Raw genomic sequence first — 25,504 nt, forward strand, 5'->3', positions numbered from 1 at the left:
TAGTTTTACGGTTTACACTTAAGTCTTTTATCCATTTTGAGTTTATTTTTGTGAATGGTGTAAGTTGGTGGTCTAGTTTCATTTTTTTACAGGTAGCTGTCCAATTTTCATACCACCATTTGTTGATGAGGCTGTCTTTACTCAAATGTATGCTCTTACCTTCTTGGTCAAATATCAGTTGTCCATAAAAGTGTGGGTTTATTTCTGGGTTTTCTGTTCTGTTCCATTGATCTATATGCCTGTTCTTATGCCATATCAGGCTGTTTTGAGTACAATGGCCTTGCAGTATAACTTGATATCTGGAAGTGTGATACCTCCCACTTTATTCTTCCTTTTGCCATTTTATTCTTTAAAGCTGTACTCCTCTTTTGCTATATTATTTTCCTCCTTTTATCTGTTTAAAACAAGCCCCTTAACATTTCTTGCAGCATTCATTTGGTTGTAATGAATTCCTTGAGGTTTTTTTTTCTAGGAAGCTTTTTATTTCTCCTTCAATTTTATTGTTGTTGTTTTTTTGTATTTTTCTTAAGTTGGAAATGGGGAGGCAGTCAGACAGACTCCCGCATGTGCCCGACCGGGATCTACCCGGCATGCCCACCAGGAGGCAATGCTCTGCCCATCTGGGGCGTTGCTCTGCTGCAACTAGAGCCATTCCAGCGCCTGAGGCAGAGGCCATAGAGCCATCATCAGCTTCCGGGCCAACTTTTTGCTCCAATGGAGCCTTGGCTGCAGGAGAGGAAAAGAGAGATAGAGAGGAAGGAGAGGGGGAGGGGTGGAGAAGCAGATGGGTGCTTCTCCTGTGTGCCCTGGCCGGGAATCGAACCAGGGACTCCTGCACGCCAGGCCGACGCTCTACCACTGTGCCACCTGGCCAGGGCTCTCCTTCAATTTTAAACGATAGCCTTGCTGGATAAAGTAGTCTTGGTTGTAGGCTCTTGTTCTGCATTACTTTGAATATTTCTTGCCATTCCCTTCTTGCCTCAGTGTTTCTGTTGAGAAGTCGGATGTCATCCTTATGGGGGCTTCTTTGTAGGTGATAGCCTTTTTTTCTATAGCAGCTTTCAATATTTTCTCTTTATCACTTAGCTTTGGTATTTTAATTATGATGTGTCTTGGTGTAGATTTCTTTGGATTTCTCTTTAATGGAATTCTCTGTGCTTCTTGGACTTGTGTGACTTTTTCCTCCATCAGTTTATGGAAGTTTTCAGCTATGATTTGATTGAACAAAGTCTCTATCCCTTGTTCTTTCTCTTCTGCTTAGGAACCCTGTAAAGCCAGAAGCCAGGGCCAAGGCCACTATCACAGCAGCCTTCTGGCCCATGCAGGTTCGCATTGGATTTGGACAGTCAGTAAAGAAACAGTGGAGCCAAAAACTGATGGGCCATAGTCTTTAATTCTAGCTTGCACCCGGCGGGCAAGTAAAAAAACACACACTGGGCTCCAAAACCCACTCACATTCAGTGCTCACAAAGCCACTGACTTATCCGAGTTTCCTAGAATCAAAGGTTTCTAGCTCACCAGACTTATTCACCTCTGTTCCCCATCTCCTTCCTTATCCCAAATACAAACTCTACACAAACTGGCATCTCACTCAGCACTCCACCATCTTGGCTGCTTCTCCTGGCCTCCTCCACGTGGCCTTTCTCTGCTCTCCTCTGCTCTCTCTTCTAATGATAATCTCAGGAACCCAGAGCCGATCTGTATCGAATCCTGCCACAGACTACGCCAAATGTAAAGCCAGGAGCTAAGGCCAGGGCCACTATCACAGCAGCCTTCTGGCCTATGCAGGTTCACATTGAATTCGGACAGTCGGTAAAGAAACAGCGGAGCCAAAAACTGATGGGCCATAGTCTTTAATTCTAGCTTGCACCCGGTGGGCAAGTAAAAAAACACATGAGAGAGCAGAGAGAGTAGAGCCAGCAGCGGAAGGAGGCCACGTGGAGGAGGCCAGGAGAAGCAGCCAAGATGGCAGAGTGCTGAGTGAGATGCCAGTTTGTGCAGAGTTTGTATCTGGGATAAGGAAGGAGATGGGGAACTGAGGAGAATAAGGCTGGTGAGCTAGAAACCTTTGATTCTAGGAAACTCGGATAAGTCAGTGGCTTTGTGAGCACTGAATGTGATTGGGTTTTGGAGCCCAGTGTGTGTTTTTACTTGCCCGCCGGGTGCAAGCTAGGATTAAAGACTATGGCCCACCAGTTTGTGGCTCCGTTGTTTCTTTGCCGACTGTTCGAATCCAATGCGAACCTGCGTGGGCTGGGCTGCTGTGACGGTGGCCCTGGCCTTGGCTACTGGCCTTACAAACCCCTATGATGTGAATGTTATTTCTCTTCAGATTGTCACAGAGCTCTTTTTGAGTTTTCTCAGGCTTTTTGAGTCTCTTTTCTTTTTTGCTGCTCCGCTTCCGTTCCTTCATTATTTTGTCTTCTATCTCACTGATTTGATTATCAGCTTCATCCATCCTGCTTTTAATTCCTTCCATTGTGGTCTTCATTTCTGATATTGTATTTGTCATTTCTGACTGATTTTTATTATTTCAATGTCCTTTTTTATACTTACTATCTCTCTCTTTATTTAGTTTTTTAGGACTATCTGTTGTTCTAAGATTTTTCAGCATCCTAACAATCATTATTTTAAACTCTGCATCTAGTAATATCTGACTCATTGTTATATCTGACACATTCAAGCCCTTTTCTAGGGATTTCTCTTGATTCAATTGTGTTGCATTTTCTGCCTTTTCATTTTGTCTGTTTATAAGGAGGGTGTGGCCACTGGAGTTCAATGGGAGTGGCCTCTGCCTCAGGCATTAGGGTATGGGTGTTGCGGCGCCGGCTGGCTACAGGCTGTTGCTGTGGTTTCTGCCTCCCCTCCATGGGAGGGGCTGTGTTCATGTGCCTGGGCAGCCTCGGCCTTCACCCTGCCATTGTGGGTGGAGCTGCGTGCCACACCCTGGGCCAGAAGCCTCTGCACCATGGGCAGGGGTGAGCACACCTTTGCTCAGCCACTGGTCTCTGCCTGTTCCTAGGTTTTTGCCCCGCCCCCATGGGCGGAGCTGTGCTGCGAGTGGGGCGGGGCTGTGTGCCCACGCTCCACCGCGGGTCTCTGCAGTTCCCAGGCTTTCACCTTTCCCCTGTGGGCGGGATTGCAGGTGGGCCCGCAGCCGGTCGGATCACTTTTGTGCACCCTTTCTGTCCCTGCTTGGCTAGACTGAGCTCACACTGGGCCTCAGTCATTGCTGGCCCAGTTCCACCCCCACTGATAGGACGGTGCCTCCGCGTCTCACTTCCGCCTGCCCTCCAGCAAGCCCTCAGTAGTGTGAGTGGGGGTGCTTCAGCTAAGACCCTAGCACTCATTACTGTATTCCTTAAGGCTTCCTCCTTCTAAGTGACTCTGCTCTGAGTGCCACGGGAGAGCTTGTTTGGCTGGTGTCCTGCTTCCCTTTGCTGGTATTGCTGGTTCAAGGGGAAATATTCACTTCAGGTTTGGGGAGTGACTTAGCCCAGTGGTTAGGGTGACTGTCCCTCAAAGTGTTTCTTCCTGTGCCTCCTAGATTACACTCTCTTTCTGCTACTCCGGTCCTCTCCTGTCTCCCGTTTCCCAGAGCCTCAGGTGAGTGGATGTGAAAGAGATTTTCTGAGCGGTCCCTTTAAGAAGAATCCTGGGTCTGAGAAATCTGTCTCTTTCTCACAAACAGTATCTTGACTGTTTTGTAGCTAAATACTGTCCATATGCCTCTTCTAAGTTCTGGGGCTGTAGGCTGGGGCTTTGTTCCTGGGACTCAGGACCCTCCCCTCTCTGCTAAACTTACTTCCCGCCACACCGGTCTCTCCCGGCTGGCTGCCGTTTGCTCCCGGGAGCTGGGCAGCCCTCTTAGCATTTCCGCTTTTCCTACCAGTCTCAGTGTGGCTTCTTCAGTGTTCCTTGGTTAAAGAGTCCTCTTAGTTTAGTCCAAAGTTGGTTTTTCCAGATGATGGTTCTGAAAATTAAGTTGTAATCCACTTTGGTTGTGGGAGGTGGAAGTTGGTACGTCCGCCCACTCCATCGCCATCTTTCCGCCCACCCCTCACCTTTTTTCAGCCAGGCCCTCAACTGCCCTCTGGTCAAACAGCTTTCAGTCTTTGTTCCATGTGTTCAAGTCTTTATTTGTATTTTGTTCATTACATTCCGCATATAAGTGAGATCATAAGTTATTTGTCTTTCTCTGACTGGCTTATTTCTGTTAACATAATGATCTCCAGGTCCACCCATGCTGTTGCACAAGGTAAGATTTCCTTTTTTACAGCCACATAGCATTTCATTGTGTATATGTACCACAGCTTTTTTTTTTTTTTTAGAGATACAGAGAGAGAGATAGATAGGGACAGACAGACAGCAATGGAGAGAGATGAGAAGCATCAATCATCGTTTTTCATTGTGACACCTTAGTTGTTCATTGATTGCTTTCTCATATGTGCCTTGACTGTGGGCCTTCAGCAGACTGAGTAACCCCTTGCTCGAGCCAGCAACCTTGGTTCCAAGCTAGTGAGCTTTGCCCAAACCAGATGAGCCCATGCTTAAGCTGGCGACCTCGGGGTCTCGAACCTGGATCCTCCGCATCCCAGTCCGACGCTCTATCCACTGTGCCACCGCCTGGTCAGGCTGTACCAGAGCTTTTTTATCCACTGATGTACTGGTGGACACTGGGCTGTTTCCAGATCTTTGCTGCTATAAACAATGCTGCAGTAAACATGAGGGTGCATGTCTTCTTTTGAATCAGTGATTTGGTATTCTTAGGATATATTTCCAGAAGTGGTATAGCTGGGTAAAAGGCAGATCCATTTTTAAATTTTTTTAACTAAAAGAGAGAGAGAGAGACAGATAGGAAGGGAGAGAGATCAGAGGCATCAAATTGTAGTTGTATTACTTTAGTTTGTTCATTGATTGCCTTCTCATATGTGCCTCCAACCAAGCCAGTGACCTTGGGCTCAAGCTAGTGACCTTGGGCTTCAAACCAGCAACCTTTGGAATCAAGGCAGCAGCCTTTGGGCTCAAGCCAGCAACCTTGGGATCATGTCTTATGATCCCACGCTTAAGCTGGTGACCTTAGGGTTTTGAGCCTGGGACCTCAGTGTCTCAGGTCAATGCTCTACCCAGTGTGCCACCACCAGTAAGGCTAACCTTCCTTTTGAATTTATTTAATGATAAGTGGTATTGCTACAGCTTATAGAAAATCTAGTTTTAAGAAACTATACCCATTTAATTCATTGTGGGTTTTTTTCTTTTATTTTTTTAGATTTTATTTATTGATTTTAAAGAGAGAAAAAGATGGGGATGGGGGAGCGGGAAGCATCAGCTTGTAGTAGTTGCCTCTCGTATGTGCCTTGCCCAGGCAAGCTTAGAGTTTCAAACCAGCAAGTTAGCTCAGCATTCCAGGTTGATGCTTTATCCACTGCGCCACCACGGGTCAGGCCATTTGTGGCTTTTTCACACCCACACTGTATCTGGAAGGTGGAAGTTTTTGCTCTTCTTCTTGCTGTACTTACTGAGGTACAGTCACAATTTCATGGATCTTTGCTGAGAGGTCATGCCAAGCGTAACTGAAAGGGACTTCCTCCATGACTTTTTTTAATTTAATGCTGTATTTACAGAGTGTGAAAATTGAAGGTTATCTCTTATACCTGAAATAACTAACTTATTCTGGAATAAGATGGACAGTAATTCACAGTATAAACTTTTTTTTTTGTCCAGGTTCAAAATTAAGTCTTGATAATTATGAGAGCATTAAGTAAGATCCTGGCTAGATTAAAATAATGTGGGGGGTTTTTCCAAGCCAAAGTTATTTCTTTTGGGCAAAGCAGCCTCCGTTTTGAGTTCTTTAACATTATGAAACTATATATTTTGTAAACTTTGCTCTCTGTGTTCTGGATGATGCCTTAATCATCTGAGTGAAGACCAGAGACTGACTAACCTCAGAATTGGAGAATCTGGTCCTTTGCTGTTCAGAGTGTCCTTTGCTGTCCCCAAGCTGGTGGAAAAGAAAAATCTCTCAGGCCCTACATAACAAGGACTGAATCAGAATGTGCATTTTAACAAGATTTCCATGGTGACTGTATGCACATTACAATTTTAGAGCCATTATTATCCTAACTTGAGGAGTCTGTATCATTATTCATTAGGAAAATGGTCAGTCTTTTGTTCAGGTTTCTTCACAGTTGCCCTTCAGCATCCTGAAAACCAGCTCTGTCTGTAGGGCGTCCTCTGTGGGCTGTCCTCACAGACCTGAACTAGTTGTTGTTTTTTACAGAGGGGAAGAAAGAACAAGTTAGATAGGTTAGTGGAAATTTTCACATCACTTCTTTTTCTCCTTATTTCTGCAGTAGAATAGCAAATCTTTACTTTTTTGGCAGAAACATGGATAGGCTATAGAGAGAATAACTTCTCCCTTGGGCTCTACTGGGACAGGAGGTGGTTAATACTGCACTCGATAAAATAAAACAAAGCAGAAAAGCAGCTTTGCTAAGACTTCAGGGCAGCTCCTAGGATGAGAGGCACTTTCCACTGGTCCACGGACCATAAGCATTCTCCACAGATTCTCCAGATACTCCTTTGTGTGACATGAAGATTGCTGGTGACTTATCTCTTACCTCTTCTTCCCTTGTCCAAGAGACATTTTAATTTTAAAAATACCATGTGTTAGTGTTAAAAATTCAAACAATATAGGCCCTGGCCGGCTAGCTCAGCAGTACAGCGTTGGCCCAGCATGTGGAAGTCTTGGGTTCAATTCCTGGCCAGGGTACACAGGAGAAGCATCCATCTGCTTCTTCACCTTCCCCCTCTCCTTCCTCTCTGTCTCTTCCCCTCCAGCAGCCAAGGCTCCATTGGAGCAAACTTGGCCCGGGCACTGAGGATCACTCCATGGCCTCCGCCTCAGGCTCTAGAATGGCTCCCGTTGCAACGGAGCAATGCCCCAGATGGGCAGAGCATTGCCCTCTGGTGGGCATGCTGGGAGATCCAGTCAGGTGCATGTGGGAGTCTGTCTTTCTGCCTCCCTGCTTCTCACTTTGGAAAAATACAAAAAAAAAATTGAAACAATATAAAAATGTCTGCAGAGGAAATTAGTTTATTTGTTGGTCATTCTGTTGCTGTTCTAACCCCATTCCCTAGAACTAGCCACTGTTCATTGAGTGGCATTGTAGCCTGCCGGGCTTTCTCAGGAATGTTTGTTCACATATATATATATATGTACACTCAAAAAGTTTTAAATAACATCATACTGCAATGCTGTTTCATAAATTGCTTTTTGTTCCACTGACTATACTACAAATTGCTTTAATACCAGTATCCAAATCATTAACATGATAAAAATTCATTATAAAAATAAGAGCTGTCCATTACCAAACTACTCTCCACCTAGGATTTGGGCTGGAAATAGTGGCTGAAAGAACTTGCTATAACCCTAGTTTTGTTTACTCAGGTTAGATTTTGCATAGAACTGGGATGGAAAGCTTTGAAATTAGGTGTGTCTCCCTGGAATGTACACAGATAATACTGCTGAGGGCTCTAGGTCCACTCTGGTTTGAAAGGACTGGATTGGGAGCCCGCGGGTGGGTGGTGATAACTGACTTGGATGCACCTAGAGTGACCAGACTCTCTCCCTGTCCACCAGATACAAGTGAGCCGTTGGTAGTAATTGCTGAACCCTCATCAGAAATGTCGCGTTTGGCCTCAACTAATGAATTTTATACTAAAACGGTGACACCGATTCACAACAAGGAGGAGGCAAAGACTTCATCTAAGTGTTACATACAGGTCACAGGTATGACTTGTGCTTCCTGTGTAGCAAACATTGAACGGAATTTAAGACGAGAAGAAGGTGAGACTCTCTTGAAGCCTGTTGTTTTATGTTCTAGTTTGACGACTCTGTCCTTTTTCTGTCTTTGTATGTATTTTATTACCATGTTTATAATTTTAATTTTTATTTTTTTTAGTGAGAGAGACACATAGAAAGACACAGACAGGCAGGAAGGAGAGAGATGAGAAGCATCAACTCATAGTTGCAGCACTTAAGTTGTTCATTGATTTCTTCTCATATGTGCCTTGACCGGGGGCTACAGCAGAGCAGGTGACCCTTTGCTCAAGCCAGTGACCTTGGGCTCAAGCCAGTGACCTTGGGCTTCAAGCCAGTGATCTTGGGCTCTAGCCAGTGACCATGGAATCATCTCTGTGACCCCACGCTCACGCCAGCCACCCTGTCCTCAAGCCAGCGACCTCAGGGTTTCGAACCTGGGTCCTCAGCATCCCAGGTCAATGCTCTATTCACTCTGCCACTACTGGTCAGGCACCATGTTTATGATTCTTGCCAGGACCTCATAAGGTTGACTTTCTGACAGCCCATTATTAGTGTTTTGTTCCCTTAAATATAGTTCCTATCTTGTTTGCTTCATGATCACATTTTATTATCAGTGAAATTTGTGGGAAAAAAAGAGAAGGAAATACATAAGTTACTATTCTTTATAGACCTTGGTTGTTATGTATTATAAGAAACATACAGCCTGACCAGGCGGTGGCGCAGTGAATAGAGCACTGGACTGGGACGTGGAGGACCCAGGTTCGAGACCCTGAGGTCACCAACTTGAGCATGGGCTCATCTGGTTTGATCAAAGCTCACCAACTGAAGCCCAAGGTCTCTGGTTCCAGCCAGGGGTCACTCGGTCTGTTGTAGTCCCCTGGTCAAGGCACATATAAGAAATCAATCAATGAACAATGAAAGAGCCACAAGGAAGAATTGATGCTTCTCATTTCTCTCCCTTCCTGTCTGTCTGTCCTTATCTGTCCATCTCTTTGTTTCTCTCTGTCTCTTTCACTCACACATACACACATAAAGAAACATACAGATTTCCTGATAAAATGATGTCTAAAACTAACAACTAGAACCCATAAGTTTCAATATTACTATACCCAGACTAATCATGAGACTAAAACCAAGTTCCTTTAGAATTACAGGTGGGACATAGCCGGTTAAATGACCATCCATCATTACCTAAAAGATAATCATAAGTAAGGATAGAAAATAACAATAATTGTAATAATAAGACAAATTATATAAATTAATAAATTAATAATACAAGAATGAATTGTGTTTTGCCTACTCACAACTGTAAACCTCCTTTTTCCAACCCCTGTGTATAGTTTTCCAATAGTTTGATCACTAGTCTTTGCTTGCAGTAAAAATGTTCAGAAGTTATTTAATATTGTGTGCAAATTTTAATTTTAGGTTACAGAGTCTTAGAAATTTAACAATATTGTTTATTTAGTCACACTCAGATGTTTTAGCTTATAAATTTACATTTATATCACTACACTTCACAATTTGGCATAGTACGATTTGTTAACCGAAGAGATACATGATTATGTTTAATGAGACTGAAATCATAGGCTCAGTATGCAGGCAGCCCCAGCCCCAGATGGCTTTTTTTCATTGAATTTTTGGGGTGACACTGGTTAATATAATTATACAGGTTTCAGGTGCCCAGTTCTACAACACATCTCTCTACACTGACTGTATCGTGTAATTACCCCCACCCCAAATCAAGTCCTCATCCGTCACCAGGTGTCTGAAAGATACATGCTGTTAGTCACAAGGGCCGAATAAGTAAGATTAGTTGAAGCTTATCCCCACTATTGGGGAAATAATTCAGAGTAGACGTGGTAATAATGCAGGCCTGGGGCCAGTAGAATCCCCTTATGTACAAAGGCCAAAACATTATAATAAAATGTATATGAATTGCAGTTGTGTCTATTTCAATATTATCATTTCTGCATTCTTTTTTTCAGCCTCCATTACACTTAATTAAAATGCAGTGAATTACACCTGAGACCTACGTGTTCCTATGAATCAATATCACCCATTAAATTCAATTTCTAAATTAAAAAAGGCAGTCAAGGCTGAAGCTTATATTATACTGTGATTGAAAAAGAAAAGGAGGGAGGTCACAAGCAAATAAAAACAAAAAGAAGTTTCTGAGGTCCAAGTTTAATTTTATAATCAACAATGTTTGTACAATTCATAAATAGGCTTTTTCATGAGACAAGCAATGGCTATACCCATTACAAATCACTTTTTTTTTTTTTTGTATTTTTTTCTGAAGCTGGAAACGGGGAGAGACAGTCAGACAGACTCCCGCATGTGCCCGACCGGGATCCACCCGGCACGCCCACCAGGGGCTACGCTCTGCCCACCAGGGGGCGATGCTCTGCCCCTCTGGGGCGTCGCTCTGCCGCAACCAGAGCCACTCTAGCGCCTGGGGCAGAGGCCAAGGAGCCATCCCCAGCGCCCGGGCCATCTTTGCTCCAATGGAGCCTTGGCTGCGGGAGGGGAAGAGAGAGACAGAGAGGAAGGAGGGGATGGGGGTGGAGAAGCAAATGGGTGCTTCTCCTATGTGCCCTGGCCGGGAATCGAACCCGGGTCCCCCGCACGCCAGGCCGACGCTCTACCGCTGAGCCAACCGGCCAGGGCCTACAAATCACTTTTTAAATCTGTTAAGCTGATTCTCACAGCAATTCCATATTATCCCCGTCAGCACCTCTTATCCCAATTCGGGACATCATTGGCCTGGCTGTGGTGACTACACTGAGTTGTTTTTTTTTAAACTAAGTAACACTGTTCTTCCCAAAATTTAGGTTCATTCTATTTCTAAAAATGAATAGAAAGACTTGTACTTAATAGTTTGAAGTAAGTATTTTAAAACTTATTAAGTTAATATTTGGTTTCTTTCCATCAAAGCCCAGAGCTGACCTGTTGACTGTTGATCCTCACTCCCTGTCAGGTAGTCACCACAGGCCACAGATCCCTCACTAGAGCTGCTGTTTTTGCTCTGTGGAATTCATTTGCTTCCTGGTGATGCCGGCAGTAGCCAACCTGGATGAGGTGGCCTTTGTTAACAAGGTTCTCACCGGAGCATAGCACACCTTCCGTGAAATGAACTCCTTTGTTCTGTCAACAAGTTGTGCAGCACTGTTTCATTCTAGGAATAAGAGCGCTTTAGATCAGTGTGTGCCAGACAGTAAAACCTGAGAATTTTAAGAAGTACTATTATCTGATAATAATATAATGTGTATGTTGGTACATTCTTGGATTCTATGCTACTACTGCAGTGATTTAATAAGTTCATGAGTTCCTTTCTCCAGGACTCTGTCTCATTAGTTTCTAAAAATGCTTTATGTTTACATGAGAAGGTCTCAACTGATTGAAATTCATAGGCCTTATTTGGATCCTAATTCAAACAAACAAACAAAAACTGTTAAATGAACTAATAAACATTTATAAGCCTGACCTGTGGTGGCGCAGTGGATGAAGCGTCGATCTGGAATGCTGAGGTCCCCGGTTCAAAACCCTGGGATTACCTGGTCAAGGCACATGTGGGAGTTGATGCTTCCTGCTCTTCCCCTCTTCTCTCTCTCTCTCTCTCTCTCTCTCTCTCCTCCTTCTCTCCTCTCTAAAATGAATAAATAAAGTCTTAAAAAAAAAAAAGAAGCCTCAACTCTTAAAAAAAAAAACATTTATAACACACTTGTGGAAATGTGAATATTGCCTGGATATTTGATGATATTGAAGAATTATTTTAGGTATGGTATGGTTATTTTAAAAGAGAACAGTCTTTATCTTTTAGAAATGCATATTTAAATATTTACATGTGAAATGGTATGATGTCTGGGATTTTCCTGAAAATAATCAGGATGGGGGCAGGGATTACTTGGGTAGGAATATAAATAAAATGATCAGCCTGGTCTTACTGATAATTGTTGGAGCTGGGCAATCGGCCCGTCAAGTTTATTATGTTGCACTCTTGTGTGTGTGTGTGTGTGTGTGTAAAATATACCAACTGAAATTTTCTATAATAAAAGTTTTAAGAAAATAAGGTACCCTTTTCAAATGGTTTTATTTGGTTTGGGTTTAAGACTATATAAAAGTTAAGTAATAAATTTCTACACATTCACTTTAATCCTTTCACAGGTAAATTAAAACTAAAAATAATATAATATTACTCTCTTTTATAAGGAGTGCTGTCTGAACTGTTTTTCTTATTACTGCTCCTAGGAATATATTCTGTACTTGTGGCTCTGATGGCCGGGAAAGCTGAAGTCAGATACAATCCTGCTGTTATACAACCCCTGATGATAGCCAAGTTTATTCGAGAGCTTGGGTTTGGGGCCTCAGTGATAGAAAATGCTGATGAAGGGGATGGTGTTCTGGAACTTGTAGTAAGTAAGATTTTTTAATGTAATTAATACAATTTCCAGGAAAATTTAATGACAGTTCAGAAAAGAGTTTCAAAGATAATTAAAGTTGAGAAAATAAGACATACGAAGGAAAATGAAGGGAATTGGAAAATGGAAGGATAAGATATGACTGAATGATGGACCTTCAAGCATGGAATGTAAAAGATAATCATATCTCTATTAAGAAACAGAAAAGAAGCCTGATCAGGCAGTAGTGCAGTGGATAGAGCCTCTGACTGGGACCCAGAGGACCCAGGTTCGAAACCCCAAGGCTTGAGCACAGGCACATCCGACTTGAGCGCAGGCTCACCAGCTTGAGCGCGGGCTCACTGGCTTGAGCGTGGGATCCTAGACATGATCCCATGGTCACTGGCTTGAGCCCAAGGTCTCTGGTGTGAGCAAAGGGTCACGCAAAAAAAAAAAAAAAAAAAGTGTTCACTTAAGAAAATAGCATTGGCCTTGGCCGGTTGGCCTAGCCTTGGAGTGTCGGCCCAGCGTGTGGAAGTCCCCAGGTTTGATTCCTGGTCAGGGCACACTGGAGAAGCGCCCATCTGCTTCTCCACCCCTCCCCCTGTCCTTCCTCTCTATCTCTCGCTACCCCTCCACAGCCAAGGCTCCATTGGAGCAAAGTTGGCCCGGGCTCTGAGGACGGCTCCATGGCCTCTGCCTCAAGGTGCTAGAATGGCTCTGGTTGCAGCTGAGCAAGGCCCCGGATGGGCAGAGCATCACCTCCTAGTGGACATGCCGGGTGGATCCCAGTCAGGCGTATGTGGGAGTCTGTTTAATGCTTCCTGCTCCCCCCATCTCTCTCTCTCTCTCTCATATATATATATATATATATATATAGTGTTTCAGTGGTCATATATAAAGCATATCAATAGTGCAGAAAGATCGTGTGTGTTAATCCCATAGTACAAGAGTTATTTTAGTTCAAAGTAATAATTCACATTTAATGAAAGAAAAGATGTATTTCTGAATAACAATGCATTTGTCTTCAACAGGTGAGAGGAATGACGTGTGCCTCCTGTGTACATAAAATAGAGTCTACCCTCACAAAGCAGAAAGGCATTTTCTACTGCTCTGTTGCCCTGGCTACTAACAAAGCACATATTAAATATGATCCAGAAATTATTGGTCCCAGAGATATTATCCATACAATTGAAGTAAGTGCTAGTTTCTCTGTTCTTGCCTTTTAATCAGCACTCCTTTGAACTGCTTCTGGTTTGTTTCAGATAGAGACAATGAAAAAATCTGACACTTTGGTTACTCTAGACAACATCCTTCTGAAAATTTAATGTAAATGTGTTTGCCTTCTTTATTTCTCCAGAAGTGTTAGGTAAAGGCATACTGGAACTATAAATCAGGAACAGACTTAAAATAGAAACACAAGGAGTTTAAAATATATTGAGAAAGTGAAAGTGAAATACAATTTGTTATGAGTAAGGTTTATGTTAATCACTAAGAAATTGAAGCATCCTGCTAGATGCTCTGTTGTTTGTTAGGTCAAAGCAGATGATATATTTTTAAGGTCAAGTAAGGAAATTTAAAAACCAAACTTTTTTCTTTGTGATAAATTCATCTTGTGTTCTTTAGTATATCTTAAGTCGTAGTACATGTGAAAGTACTTTAAAAGTTTCAATGTGGTATAGAATTGGTGTTCTAATGATCTAAAGCATATTAGTAGTTCAGATAAGTCTGTGGTGGCGCAGTGGATAAAGCATTGACCTGTAATGCTGAGGTCATGGGTTCGAAAGCCTGGGCTTGCCTGGTCAAGGCACATATGGGAATTGATGCTTCCTGCTCCTCCCCCCATCTCTCTCTCTCTCTCTCTCTCTCTCTCTCTCTCTCTCTCTCTCTCTCCCCCCCCCCCTTCTCCTCTCTAAAATGAATAAAATCTTAAAATAGTTCAGAGAAGATCTAATTAGCATAGATAATAATACCTTTAACATTTTGTGAAGCTAGAATTGTTGACTATCTATTATGTGTCGGTTATCAAGATTGCCAAGCTTCAACTCTTTTATTTTTTATTTTAGAGAGAGAAAGGAAGATGGGAGAGACAGAGAGAGAGAGAGAGAGAAATTGACTGGTCCTACTTATTTTTTCATTCATTGATTGACACTTTTATGTGCCCTGACCTGGGATCTTACGGCAACCTTGGTCTATCAGGACAAGGCCCAACCAACTGATCTACCCAGCCAGGGCTCAGCTCTTAAGTTAACTCGCACAAGCGGTGTGGTCATCTTAATTTTGGAGGTGAGGAACCTCAAGATAAGAGAAATTAAGTTACTTGTCCAAAGTAACTAGTAAGTATCACAGCTGAGATTTGAGCCTTATCTTTCCCACTCCAAAGCTCACACCTGCTCTTATCACAGTGCTACAATACCAACAAATGTGAGTTGCAGGGTTTTCCTTATCAGTTGAAAATACAGGGTGTTACTGTCTTCCTTAAGTGGAGTTTTCTTTTAAGACTTTGTTTCAATTGAGGACAATTTTTGTTTGTGTTCTTTTTTTCTTAATTTCTTTTCCTGAGCTCATGACTAGTGTACAGAAACACAACAGATTTCTTTATTTTCATTTTGTGTCCTGCAGCTTGACTGAGTTCATTTATTACTTGTAATAGATTTTGGTAGAGTCTATAGGGCTTTTTATATATGGTGTCTTGTCTTCTGCAAATAATGACAGTTTTAGTTCTTCCTCTCCAATCGGGATACCTTTGATTTTTTTCTTCTTGTCTGGTTGCTGTGGCTAAAACTTCCAATACTGTATTGAATAAAACTGGTGAGGGGGGGCATCCTCTCTTGTTCCTGATCTTAGAGGAATAGCTATCGGCTTTTCACTATTGAGTATGATGTTAGCTGTGGGTTTGTCATATATGGCCTTTATTTTATTTTTTATTTTTTTATTTTTATTTTTTTTGCATTTTCTTTTCTGAAACTGGAAACAGGGAGAGACAGTCAGACAGACTCCCGCATGCGCCCGACCGGGATCCACCCGGCACGCCCACCATGGGGCGACGCTGTGCCCACCAGGGGGCGATGCTCTGCCCATCCTGGGCGTCGCCATGTTGCGACCATCCTGGGCATCGCCATATTGCTACCAGAGCCACTCTAGCGCCTGGGGCAGAGGCCACAGAGCCATCCCCAGCGCCCGGGCCATCTTTGCTCCAATGGAGCCTTGGCTGCGGGAGGGGAAGAGAGAGACAGAGAGGAAGGCGCGGCGGAGGGGTGGAGAAGCAGATGGGTGCTTCTCCTGTGTGCCCTGGCCGGGAATTGAACCCGGGAGTTTCACACGCCAGGCTGATGCTGTACACCTTAGCCAGCCGGCCAGGGCCATGTCTTTGGTTTTAGTAACAGGATAATGGTGACCTTGTAGAATGAGTTTGGAAGTGTTCCTTCCTATTTAAATTTTTGGTATAGTTTGAGAAAGGTAGATGTTAATTCTTTTTTAACTGTTTGGCAGAATTCACCTGTGAAGTTTTCTCATCCTGGACTTTTATTTGTTGTCAGGTTGTTGGTTACTACTTCAATTTTGTTGTTAGCAGTTGGTCTGTTTATATTTTCTGTTTCTTCCTCATTCATTTTTGGAAGACTGTATGTCTCTAGAAATTTATTCATTTCTTCTCGGTTGTCCAATTTGTTGGCATATAATTTTTCATAGTGTTCTTTTATGATCCTTAGTATTTTTGTGATGTCAGTTGTACTTTCTCTTTATTTCTGATTTATTTGGGATCTCTTTTTTCTTGTTGAGTCTGGCTAAAGGTTTATCAACTTTGCATTTTTTTCCTGATAGAACAAGAATAAAGACTGCATATGGAAAGCCTTGAATAATATATTTAGTATGGTGCGAGCTTTTGTGGCCGATGACCCAGTTTTCTCTATTTGTCTAGGGGATGGATGGATAGATACATAGATGTCACAGCTAATGGTTTTTTAAAAACTGATTAATATATACCAATACTAATAGATGATAAACGTAAGACTTATGATTTTACTGCTGAATCCTGTCTTGGTTGAGTAATCAAACACTCTGTCAGCATGGCCAAGTTAACAGATTCTGCTTCTTTATAAAATTAATTCATTGGAGGATTGAGTTTGCCTTTTGATGTAACAAGAACCTCTGCCTAGGACAGCTTCCCTGGGTTAAATCATTAGTTTGAGATCAGTAGGATAGACACTAACTAGGATTGAGGAAATATTCATTTCTTTGATGAAACATTGGAAACAAAGGTAATTAAGAAAGGAAACGCGTCTTCATCTTTGTATTCTCCAGATTAAGGTGTACTCAGTAATTGAATTGAATTGTTCTTAATGACAATACCACAGCTTAGAATTTCTCTACATAATACTTATGCATTCAGTGAAGTAATTGTTTTCTAATGAATTTCCTTTAGAGCTTAGGTTTTGAAGCTTCTTTGGTCAAGAAGGATCGGTCAGCAAGCCACCTAGACCATAAACGAGAAATAAGACAGTAAGTACTTTTGGAGTGTCAGTGAAAAACAGATTTGGACTCCTTGTTACAAATCTAACATCTTTTGAGATGTTTGTTTTTACACTATCATCTTATACTTGGTAGAGTGGTCACAACTTGTTTTTACCTAGTGTACATAGACTCTTCAACCATTAGCTACTTATTAAAATGGTTTTTCTTTCCTACCTAAGATGGAGACAGTCCTTCCTTGTGAGCCTGTTTTTCTGTATCCCTGTAATGGGGTTGATGATATATATGATGGTAATGGACCACCACCTTGCAACTCTTCACCATAACCAGAACATTAGTCAAGAAGAAATGATCAGCATTCATTCTTCCATGTTCCTGGAACGCCAGATCCTGCCGGGATTGTCCATTATGAATCTGCTCTCCTTTGTATTATGTGTTCCTGTACAGGCAAGTGAAACGAACAGATTAAGAATGAAAAGTAGTTAAATGTGGCAGGCAAGGGTATTTTCATTTGGAAAGCAGATGTTAGTCAGGAGCCAATCATTTTATGTTGGCTGCTTTACAAAAATAATCTTAAACTGAATAGTTAAAGTAGATAATAAATTTTACTTAACCCCTAAGGATATTGTTTAATGACAAAACAGATTTGGTTTTTATTATTTTAAGTTAAGTATTTCCTTAGAAGTTTACCATATAAGATTTAACGAATAAGAGTTTAATTTATATTCATATATGAATTTTGTATTCATATCTGCTACTGTATATAACTTTATATTTTAAATCATTATTACAGTAAAATATCCTGAACTCATGCAGCCCACCTGACACACGTCTACTACCTCTGTAACTTTCTAAATAAACTTTCTCTTATAATTAAAAAATACATTTTGTTTATATATTTAATATTTTTAAATGTTTTTATTTCTATCAGTGATATTAAATATATACTTTAATTTTTTATTGATTTATTATATAAAATAATTATAATAATTATATATTATTCATTTTATTCTTTTTCCCTGGCACTTAAATTTATTACTTTTTGTATGTTTTCAAACTGTCTTTTGAGGGAAACTCTTACTGTGGAACACTTCTAATTAATGTTTTCATTTTTCTGATCCTTGTATAGGCAATAATGTTTTTTTTGAAACTCTTAATATGTTTCTCAATACTAATGAAAAAGAAGCTTTTTGTTATGTTTACCAAGGAAACTAGCCAACAGATCTCATAGCTTGTGATGTACCACTTAGGTTGAATTTTGGAAAGGCGTAAATGAGTTTCCTATAAAAAAAACCTTGTCAAAAAAATGTAATTCTTTTCCTAGTCCTCGTTTTTGCTAGGATAAAGGGAATATTCTAAGAAACATCTGAGTTTTTATTATGGAATATCCATTGGACCATAAAGGATAGTTCCAAGGGTTTGCACAGTAATTTGAATCTTTGCACAGGCAAATCTGCTAAAATACAAACTATTGTTTCAGTTTAAAATCTCTCCTTAGTGTTTATGGATTAGGTACAAGTCAAAGGAAGTTAACATTGATACTATATCTTAGTTATTGCTGTGTGTATGTGAATTTCAGTATTTTTTTTAAAAGCAATGGTTATTGTTTCTATATCGCAGTTTTTCGGAGGCTGGTACTTCTACATTCAGGCCTACAAAGCACTGAAACATAAAACTGCGAATATGGACGTCCTGATCGTGCTGGCCACCACCATTGCGTTCGCCTACTCTTTAGTCATTCTTCTGGTCGCGATGTATGAGAGAGCCAAAGTGAACCCGATTACTTTCTTTGACACACCTCCTATGCTATTTGTGTTTATTGCACTAGGTCGGTGGCTGGAACATATAGCAAAGGTAAAGTCAGAAAAGGTGGCATTTATTAAAATCTTGGGTGGATAAATGACCATAATATTTTCTAGACAAATTATTGGAAATATATATTGATTGATGTCGTTGATCATTTTCTGAAAGAAGTAGTTATTTTTTTGGCAATAATTTTAAGTTAAGTATTTCCTTAGAAGATTTACCAAATTTATGGAATTAACACTGTAGATAGTAGAGTATATCTGTGTTTATTTCATGAGAGAGGCATTTGAGAAATATTTATTTATATCACATTTTTGATGGAAAAATTGATATGACTGCAGGATTTAAAATGATGGAAAAATTTACCCATAATCTCATGCTATAATGGAAATCACTTTCTAATAATATTCCATATATGTTTATATATCTATATCTATATATATTTTTTAATTAATGAGAGAGAGGAATAGACAGGAAGGAAGAGAGGTGAGAAGCATCAATTTTTCATTGTGGCACTTTAGTTGTTCACTGATTGCTTCTCATATGTGCTTTGACTGGGGGCTACAGCTGAGCCAGTGACCCCTTGCTCAGGCCAGCAACTTGGGCTCAAGCCAGTGACCATAGGATCATGTCGATGATGCCCCGCTCAAGCCAGTGACTTCAGGGTTTTGAACCTAAGACCTCAGCATCCCATGTCAATGCTCTGTCTACTGTGCCACCAACCATCAGACAACATATACATTTATATTTTCCAGAGTGGTAAGCACAGTATTACATACCACTTTGTACCTTTAACACTGTAAAGTTTTTTTTCCATTTTTGCAGCCTAGATAATTATTATTTGGCATTTCTGAATAATATTCTGTCAAATCAATGATCTTTAATTTGCTAAACCATTCTGGTTTTGTCCTCAAATTATTTTTAATTTTTAATTTTAGATAGCATATTCATATCTAATGCCATTTCTATTGAGTTAGTGTTTTAGGATAAATTACAAAGCATATGATTAAAAGACATAACTCTTTCTGTGGTTTATGCTCCAGGTTGAAATAATTTTTGCCAGCAAGGGTATGTTAGTAAAGTATTTTACTAAAATTTTATCAGCATGACTTCTATCTAAATTCTTGCTAAGTTAGTTGTCATGAAATGGTATATTAATAGAATTTCTTTGGTTTGCATTTATTCCATTAATAGCAGGGATAAACATTTTCCCGCACACCAGGTTTGTATTTCTTCTTAAATGAGTTGCCTAGTTACATCCTTTACCTGTGTACCTATTGGCATCCTGATGTTTTTCTTATTAATTTATATTATTTATTCATAAATTATAGATTATACATTTTATATTTTGTGTCCTTCATATTTTTGAAGTGAAATCTTTTCTTTTGTTAATTTATTGATTTTATTGAGAAGGAAGAAGGGAGAGGGAGCAACATCGATTTGTTATTGCACTTATTTATACATCTATTGGTTGATTCTTGTCCGTGCCCTGACTGGGAATCGAACCCACAACATTGGAGTGTCAGGATGATGTTCTAACCAATGGAGCTACCCAGGCAGGGCTGAAATATTTTCCTGAATATTCCTAACTCTGTCTTTTGGGTAAATATTAAAGGTTATATCTATTTTAGGTAAGATCTGGGCTTTTTCTCCCTTTGTATTGTTGACAATCTTTTTTAATTTATAGGGCAAAACATCAGAAGCTCTTGCCAAGCTAATTTCACTACAAGCTACAGAAGCAACTATCGTAACTCTTGACTCTGATAATATCCTCTTGAGGTATTTATCTTCATTCTTCCCACTTTTCCTTTTTAACTCCTTATGAAAATATCAAACATACACAGAAGTAGACAGAAGAGTATAATGAGTGCACATGCTCCATCTCCCAGGTTTAACAAGTACAGGCAGACCCTGGGTTACAAACGAGAGAGGTTCTGTAGGTTTGAAAATGTTTAAGTATTTGTATGCACAGAAAGGTAAAAATAAACACTATATTAAGACAAATATCTGTCTAAGTTGCATTTAATAGGTGGATGTACCTATTTCAACTTACATACAAATTCAACTTAAGAACAAACCTACAGAACTATCTTGTTCATAACCCAGGGACTGCCTGTATTCACATTTTGCCACACATTACTTCATCTGTACATACTCTCTTTCTGTTATTGGCATAGTATTTTAAATTTAAAGTAAATTCTATTCATATTATTTTACTGCTAAATATTCCTATAGTATCTTTAAAAAAATGACATATCCTTATATAACTATAATACTATCTTGTAGCTAAAAAAATGAACAAAAACTCTTTAACATCATCTAATATGTAGTCCATATTCACATTTCTCCTGTTATCTTCAAAGTGTTTTAAGATTCATTGTTTGAAATGGAATTCAAACAAGGTCCATGGGTTTGACTGCATGTTTCTTTTTTTCTTTTTTTTTTGGTATTTTTCCAAAGTAAGAAGTGGGGGGTGGCAGACAGACAGACTCCCGCATATGTCCAACCGGGATCCACTCTCATGCCCACCAGGTGGCAGTGCTCTGCCCATCTGGGGCGTTGCTCCTTTGTGCCTAGAGCCATTCTAGCACCTGAGGTGGAGGCCAGGGAGCCGCCTCAGCGCCTGGGCCAACTTTGCTCCAATGGAGCCTTGGCTGCAGGAGGGGAAGAGAGAGACAGGGTGGAATGAGAGGGGGAGGAGTGGAGAAGCAGATGGGCGCTTCTCCTGTGCGCCCTGCTTGGGAATTGAACCCAGGACTTCACACACTGGCCAACACTCTACCACTAGCCAACTAGCCAGGGCCTGACTGCATGTTTCTTTTAATCTAGAACAGCTCATCTTTCTCTTTTTACCTCCTTCCTCCCTACTTCTCCCTCTCCCTATCCTTCTCCCTCTTCATACAGTTGATTTGTCAAAGAAATACCCATCAGTTCTGTTTAACATCCCACAGTCTGGGTTTGTCTCTGTACTTCCGTGTAGTGTCATTTAATTTGTTTTATAACTCCTGTGTTACCTATAACTGGAAGAGCTAAAGGCTTGATTTGTATTTCTCATTTGTATACTCAAAATATTTAGGCAAATTTATACAATACATAAATTGTTTAGTTAAATAAAACCCATTTCATTGTTTTTTAAAGTCTTCATTTATTTTTTTAATTTTTTTATTTTTAAAGTCTTCATTTATTTGTACAATGATAATTTAATAAAAATTTAGAGTGCCTGCTTTGTGCCAGGCACTGAGTTGTTCCCCCCCAGTGAATAGGACTGACGTGTGGTTCCTAGCTTAAATGCTGGTCTGGCTTCCATTGCTAACAGTTATGGAGCCACAAACTTGATATGAACTAAAAAGCTCGCATGGAAAAGACCATGAGAAGCATATTGTCATAATGCTTTTTATTTTAACTCATATCCAGTGAAGAACAGGTAGATGTGGAACTCGTACAGCGCGGAGACATCATTAAAGTGGTTCCAGGAGGCAAATTCCCAGTGGATGGTCGTGTTACTGAAGGACATTCTATGGTAGATGAGTCGCTCATCACAGGTATGTCCTCTCAGAGGGTCAGGAAGGTGAAATGAGTCCGAAGTGTTAATGAAAAGTAGGCAGGAAAGGTGCAGAGCTTTTCATAGAAACTAGAATGACTAAATAATGAGCAAAGTGAATGAGTTCCTTTTAAGACTGGATGAAGTCAATTTCTGAGGATTTACTATGTGGTTTTAGTTATGCTAGTGAAGGCTCTTTTCACTGAGTATTGTTAATCACTAGAATGCATCACCAAAGGGAATTGTCTGATTCTGCGGCAGCACTCAATAAGCTTTGGCAAATTTAGATGACCAGTTACCTATTTTGTCTTCCTGCCCTAACGACTGTTGTAGTGTGAGCTGGGATGGGACTCTGGCTTTTCCACAGCAGCATCTGCTCTGGAGAGTAGGACTCGAGTAGCTCTAGAGATCTGATACAAGTAAGGCCAACCTGGGCCAGAACCAAAAGAACACCTTTCCTCCCTCGACCATCTGTCAGTGCCAGATGAGGCTCAGCCTAGGGACCCGGGGGATTTAGGACTCTGTTTTTCTCAGTAGGGGTGCTGTTGCCATTTGAATGGGACAGTTCTTAGTTGTGGGGGACTCTATTGCACACTGTAGTACATTTAGTGTCCATGACCGTGTCCCACTAAATTGGAACAGCAGCACCCCGTGCCCCACAAGTAATTATTGCAAACAGGAAATCCCTCCCACATTTCTAAATGCTCCTTGGGAATAGGCTGAGAACCAGTGACTGAAGAATAGGGTGGAGCTCCAAGAGGCTCTTTATTTATTTATTTATTTATTTTTGAAAGAGAGACAGAGACAAAGACAGGAAGGAAAAGTTGATGAGAAACATCAGCTCTTAGTTGCATCACTTTAATTGTTCATTGATTGCTTGTCATTATGTGCCTTGATTGAGGGGCTCAATCTGAGTCAGTGACCCCTTGCTCAATCTAGCGACCTTGGTATCATACTGATAAGCCTACGCTTAAGCCAGCAACATCGAGGTTTTGAACCTGGGACCTCAGCATCCCAGGTTACTGCTCTATCCACTTAGCCACCACTAGTCAGGCCCTAAATCTGTCTTTATAACTTACACAGGGGAGGCAATGCCTGTAGCTAAGAAACCTGGCAGCACGGTGATTGCAGGTTCCATTAACCAGAATGGGTCACTGCTTATCCGTGCGACCCATGTCGGAGCAGACACAACCCTTTCTCAAATTGTCAAACTCGTGGAGGAGGCACAAACATCAAAGGTAAGTTAAAGCCCACTCAGGATAAATCTTTATTTAGTTTTCATATTTTCCTTTGATTAATTCTATTTGTATTAATATGGAGTTTATTAGAATAGTTTTGTTTGTGTTCTATTATGAAAAGGAGACTTTGATTTCTGTGTTATTATTATTTATTATATTATTATTATTATTAAATTCCAGGCTCCTATCCAGCAATTTGCAGACAAACTCAGTGGCTACTTTGTTCCTTTTATTGTTATTATTTCCATCGCTACCCTCTTGGTTTGGATTATAATTGGATTTTTGAAATTTCAAGTTGTGGAAACCTACTTTCCTGTAAGTGACATGCCAGAATTCTTTACCATATGTAAAACGGTTTGTGAATTGTTTGCATAAGTAATGAATAGGAAAATACCCTTAATAATTACCAGTATCTTTAAGGGACTGGAGTCAGAGGGTGATAAGAATAACATTTGCATTTCTATAAATATAAAAAATTTCACTTTGGAAATGTGTTTTTTATTATGACTTGTGATTTTCCCAAAGCAAGTACTGAACATTTATATCTTATACTTAGTCTCATTTCCAGCCTGATTTTGCTTTCACAAATACTGTAGATTTATTAAGGAAAACCTCGGGGTCTCCACTCTGCCACACACCGTCTGTGTGATCTTAGGTCAACTAAAATTTCTCTCTGACTTTCGTTTTCCTCACCTCTAAAGTGAGATTTTAATGATCCCATCCTGCATAACTTGTAGTTGTTGTGAAAGTTAAGTAAGATGGTATATTAGCAACACTAAGTAAAAAACCAACCACTTAGTAATTTATTAAATGCTTTATAAATAAAAGGTAGTATTAGTGCCTGTTTCTCTCTAGTTGTATGGTAATCTCTAAAATATGGTGTCATAAAATGGTCAAGTAGACCTGCACTGTGCCTCGTGTTAGAGATAATCTTTAAGTCACTTAGCTTCTCTTGGCCTCAACTTTGTTATCTGTAACAGAATGATAATAATACCTAACAGAAGGATTGGAATTAGTGTAGGTAAAAACATGCACATATGACATATACAAAGACATAAGCTTAGATGTTTATGAAAGTCCCTTCCAACACTCTTTTTTTTTTTTTTTTTTTTTACAGAGACGGAGAGAGGGATAGATAGGGACAGACAGACAGGAACGGAGAGAGATGAGAAGCATCAATCATCAATTTTTCATTGCGACACCTTAGTTGCTCATTGATTGCTTTCTCATATGTGCCTTGACCATGGGCCTTCAGCATACTGAGTAACTCCCTGCTCAAGCCAGCGACCTTGGGTCCAAGCTTTGCTCAAACCAGATGAGCCCACGCTCAAGCTGGCAACCTTGGGGTCTTGAACCTGGGTCTTCCGCATCCCAGTCCGACATTCTATCCACTGCGCCACCGCCTGGTCAGGCCCTTCCAACTCTTACTGTATAGATATACAATTCTTAGATGAATGTTTAGTTTAAGTATTTGAGAATTTAATAAGAAACTAGCACTGTAAAACCATTACTACTATGAAAGTTTTACTTTGTTGTGTTTCTTTATTTTAAAAAATGCTGTTCTGTACAGTGTTTTATGCAGTTTGTCCTCTCCATTAAAGAACAAGTAGAATCATCACAACTGTGTATCTATTCCATGATATGGTGATTAAGTACAATATAAAACAATTTCTGTAAGTGATGCAGGTGGTTAAGTACACATTGAACGAGAGGATTGCTGGAGGCATTTTGGAGTGTGTATCATAAATTCAAGGAAATCTTAGGGGATTTCCCTAATGCAGTCAATCAGATTTACCCACATAAGCAAATATTCACTGTCGTTAAGAGCTATACTACCAGATATACTCAGTTCACATTGTTATGTCCAAAATAATTTTATTGAATTATAATTAATCTTTTGCATGCTGGATGGTTTTTTTCATTGTCTTCAGAGAATAGTGTGAAAGGCAGATTTGTGGTCTCAGTATACAGAGATTCAGAATTCCTGTTGTTTGGGATCAGATTTGTTGAGAATTAGGTCTCATGTTTGAAGCTCTTTTTAAAAGTCCCTAATAATAAAAACACTCTCATTATGACAGGAAAAAAGAACTTTTATGTTCCTTATATTCACTCCATATTTTGTACCTGAATCAGTAAAATTAAAATCTTGATTTGGGGACCATGAGTTGTTTACCGGTTTTGTCACACTTTCTTTTATTCATAAAGTTAAAAAAAGTGTTTTCTTACG

The 25,504-nt window shown here is 40.3% G+C and overlaps 1 protein-coding gene across 2 annotated transcripts in view; it reads left to right on the forward strand.

The window, feature by feature from the left end:
* The window catches only part of ATP7A (ATPase copper transporting alpha), a 113,632-nt gene that overhangs the window by 66,975 nt on the left and 21,153 nt on the right, over window positions 1-25,504 (forward strand). For both annotated transcript variants that reach the window (XM_066357924.1, XM_066357925.1), the window contains 10 exons: window positions 7,643-7,849; window positions 12,074-12,237; window positions 13,257-13,418; window positions 16,646-16,722; window positions 16,914-17,139; window positions 18,313-18,546; window positions 20,186-20,277; window positions 21,913-22,040; window positions 23,123-23,277; window positions 23,458-23,592. In XM_066357924.1, the coding sequence (XP_066214021.1) occupies window positions 7,643-7,849; window positions 12,074-12,237; window positions 13,257-13,418; window positions 16,646-16,722; window positions 16,914-17,139; window positions 18,313-18,546; window positions 20,186-20,277; window positions 21,913-22,040; window positions 23,123-23,277; window positions 23,458-23,592 (1,580 nt within the window). The remainder of the gene's footprint in view (window positions 1-7,642; window positions 7,850-12,073; window positions 12,238-13,256; window positions 13,419-16,645; window positions 16,723-16,913; window positions 17,140-18,312; window positions 18,547-20,185; window positions 20,278-21,912; window positions 22,041-23,122; window positions 23,278-23,457; window positions 23,593-25,504) is intronic.

This window comes from Saccopteryx leptura, chromosome X, assembly GCF_036850995.1.
Source record: "Saccopteryx leptura isolate mSacLep1 chromosome X, mSacLep1_pri_phased_curated, whole genome shotgun sequence".
Lineage (NCBI taxonomy): Eukaryota > Metazoa > Chordata > Mammalia > Chiroptera > Emballonuridae > Saccopteryx > Saccopteryx leptura.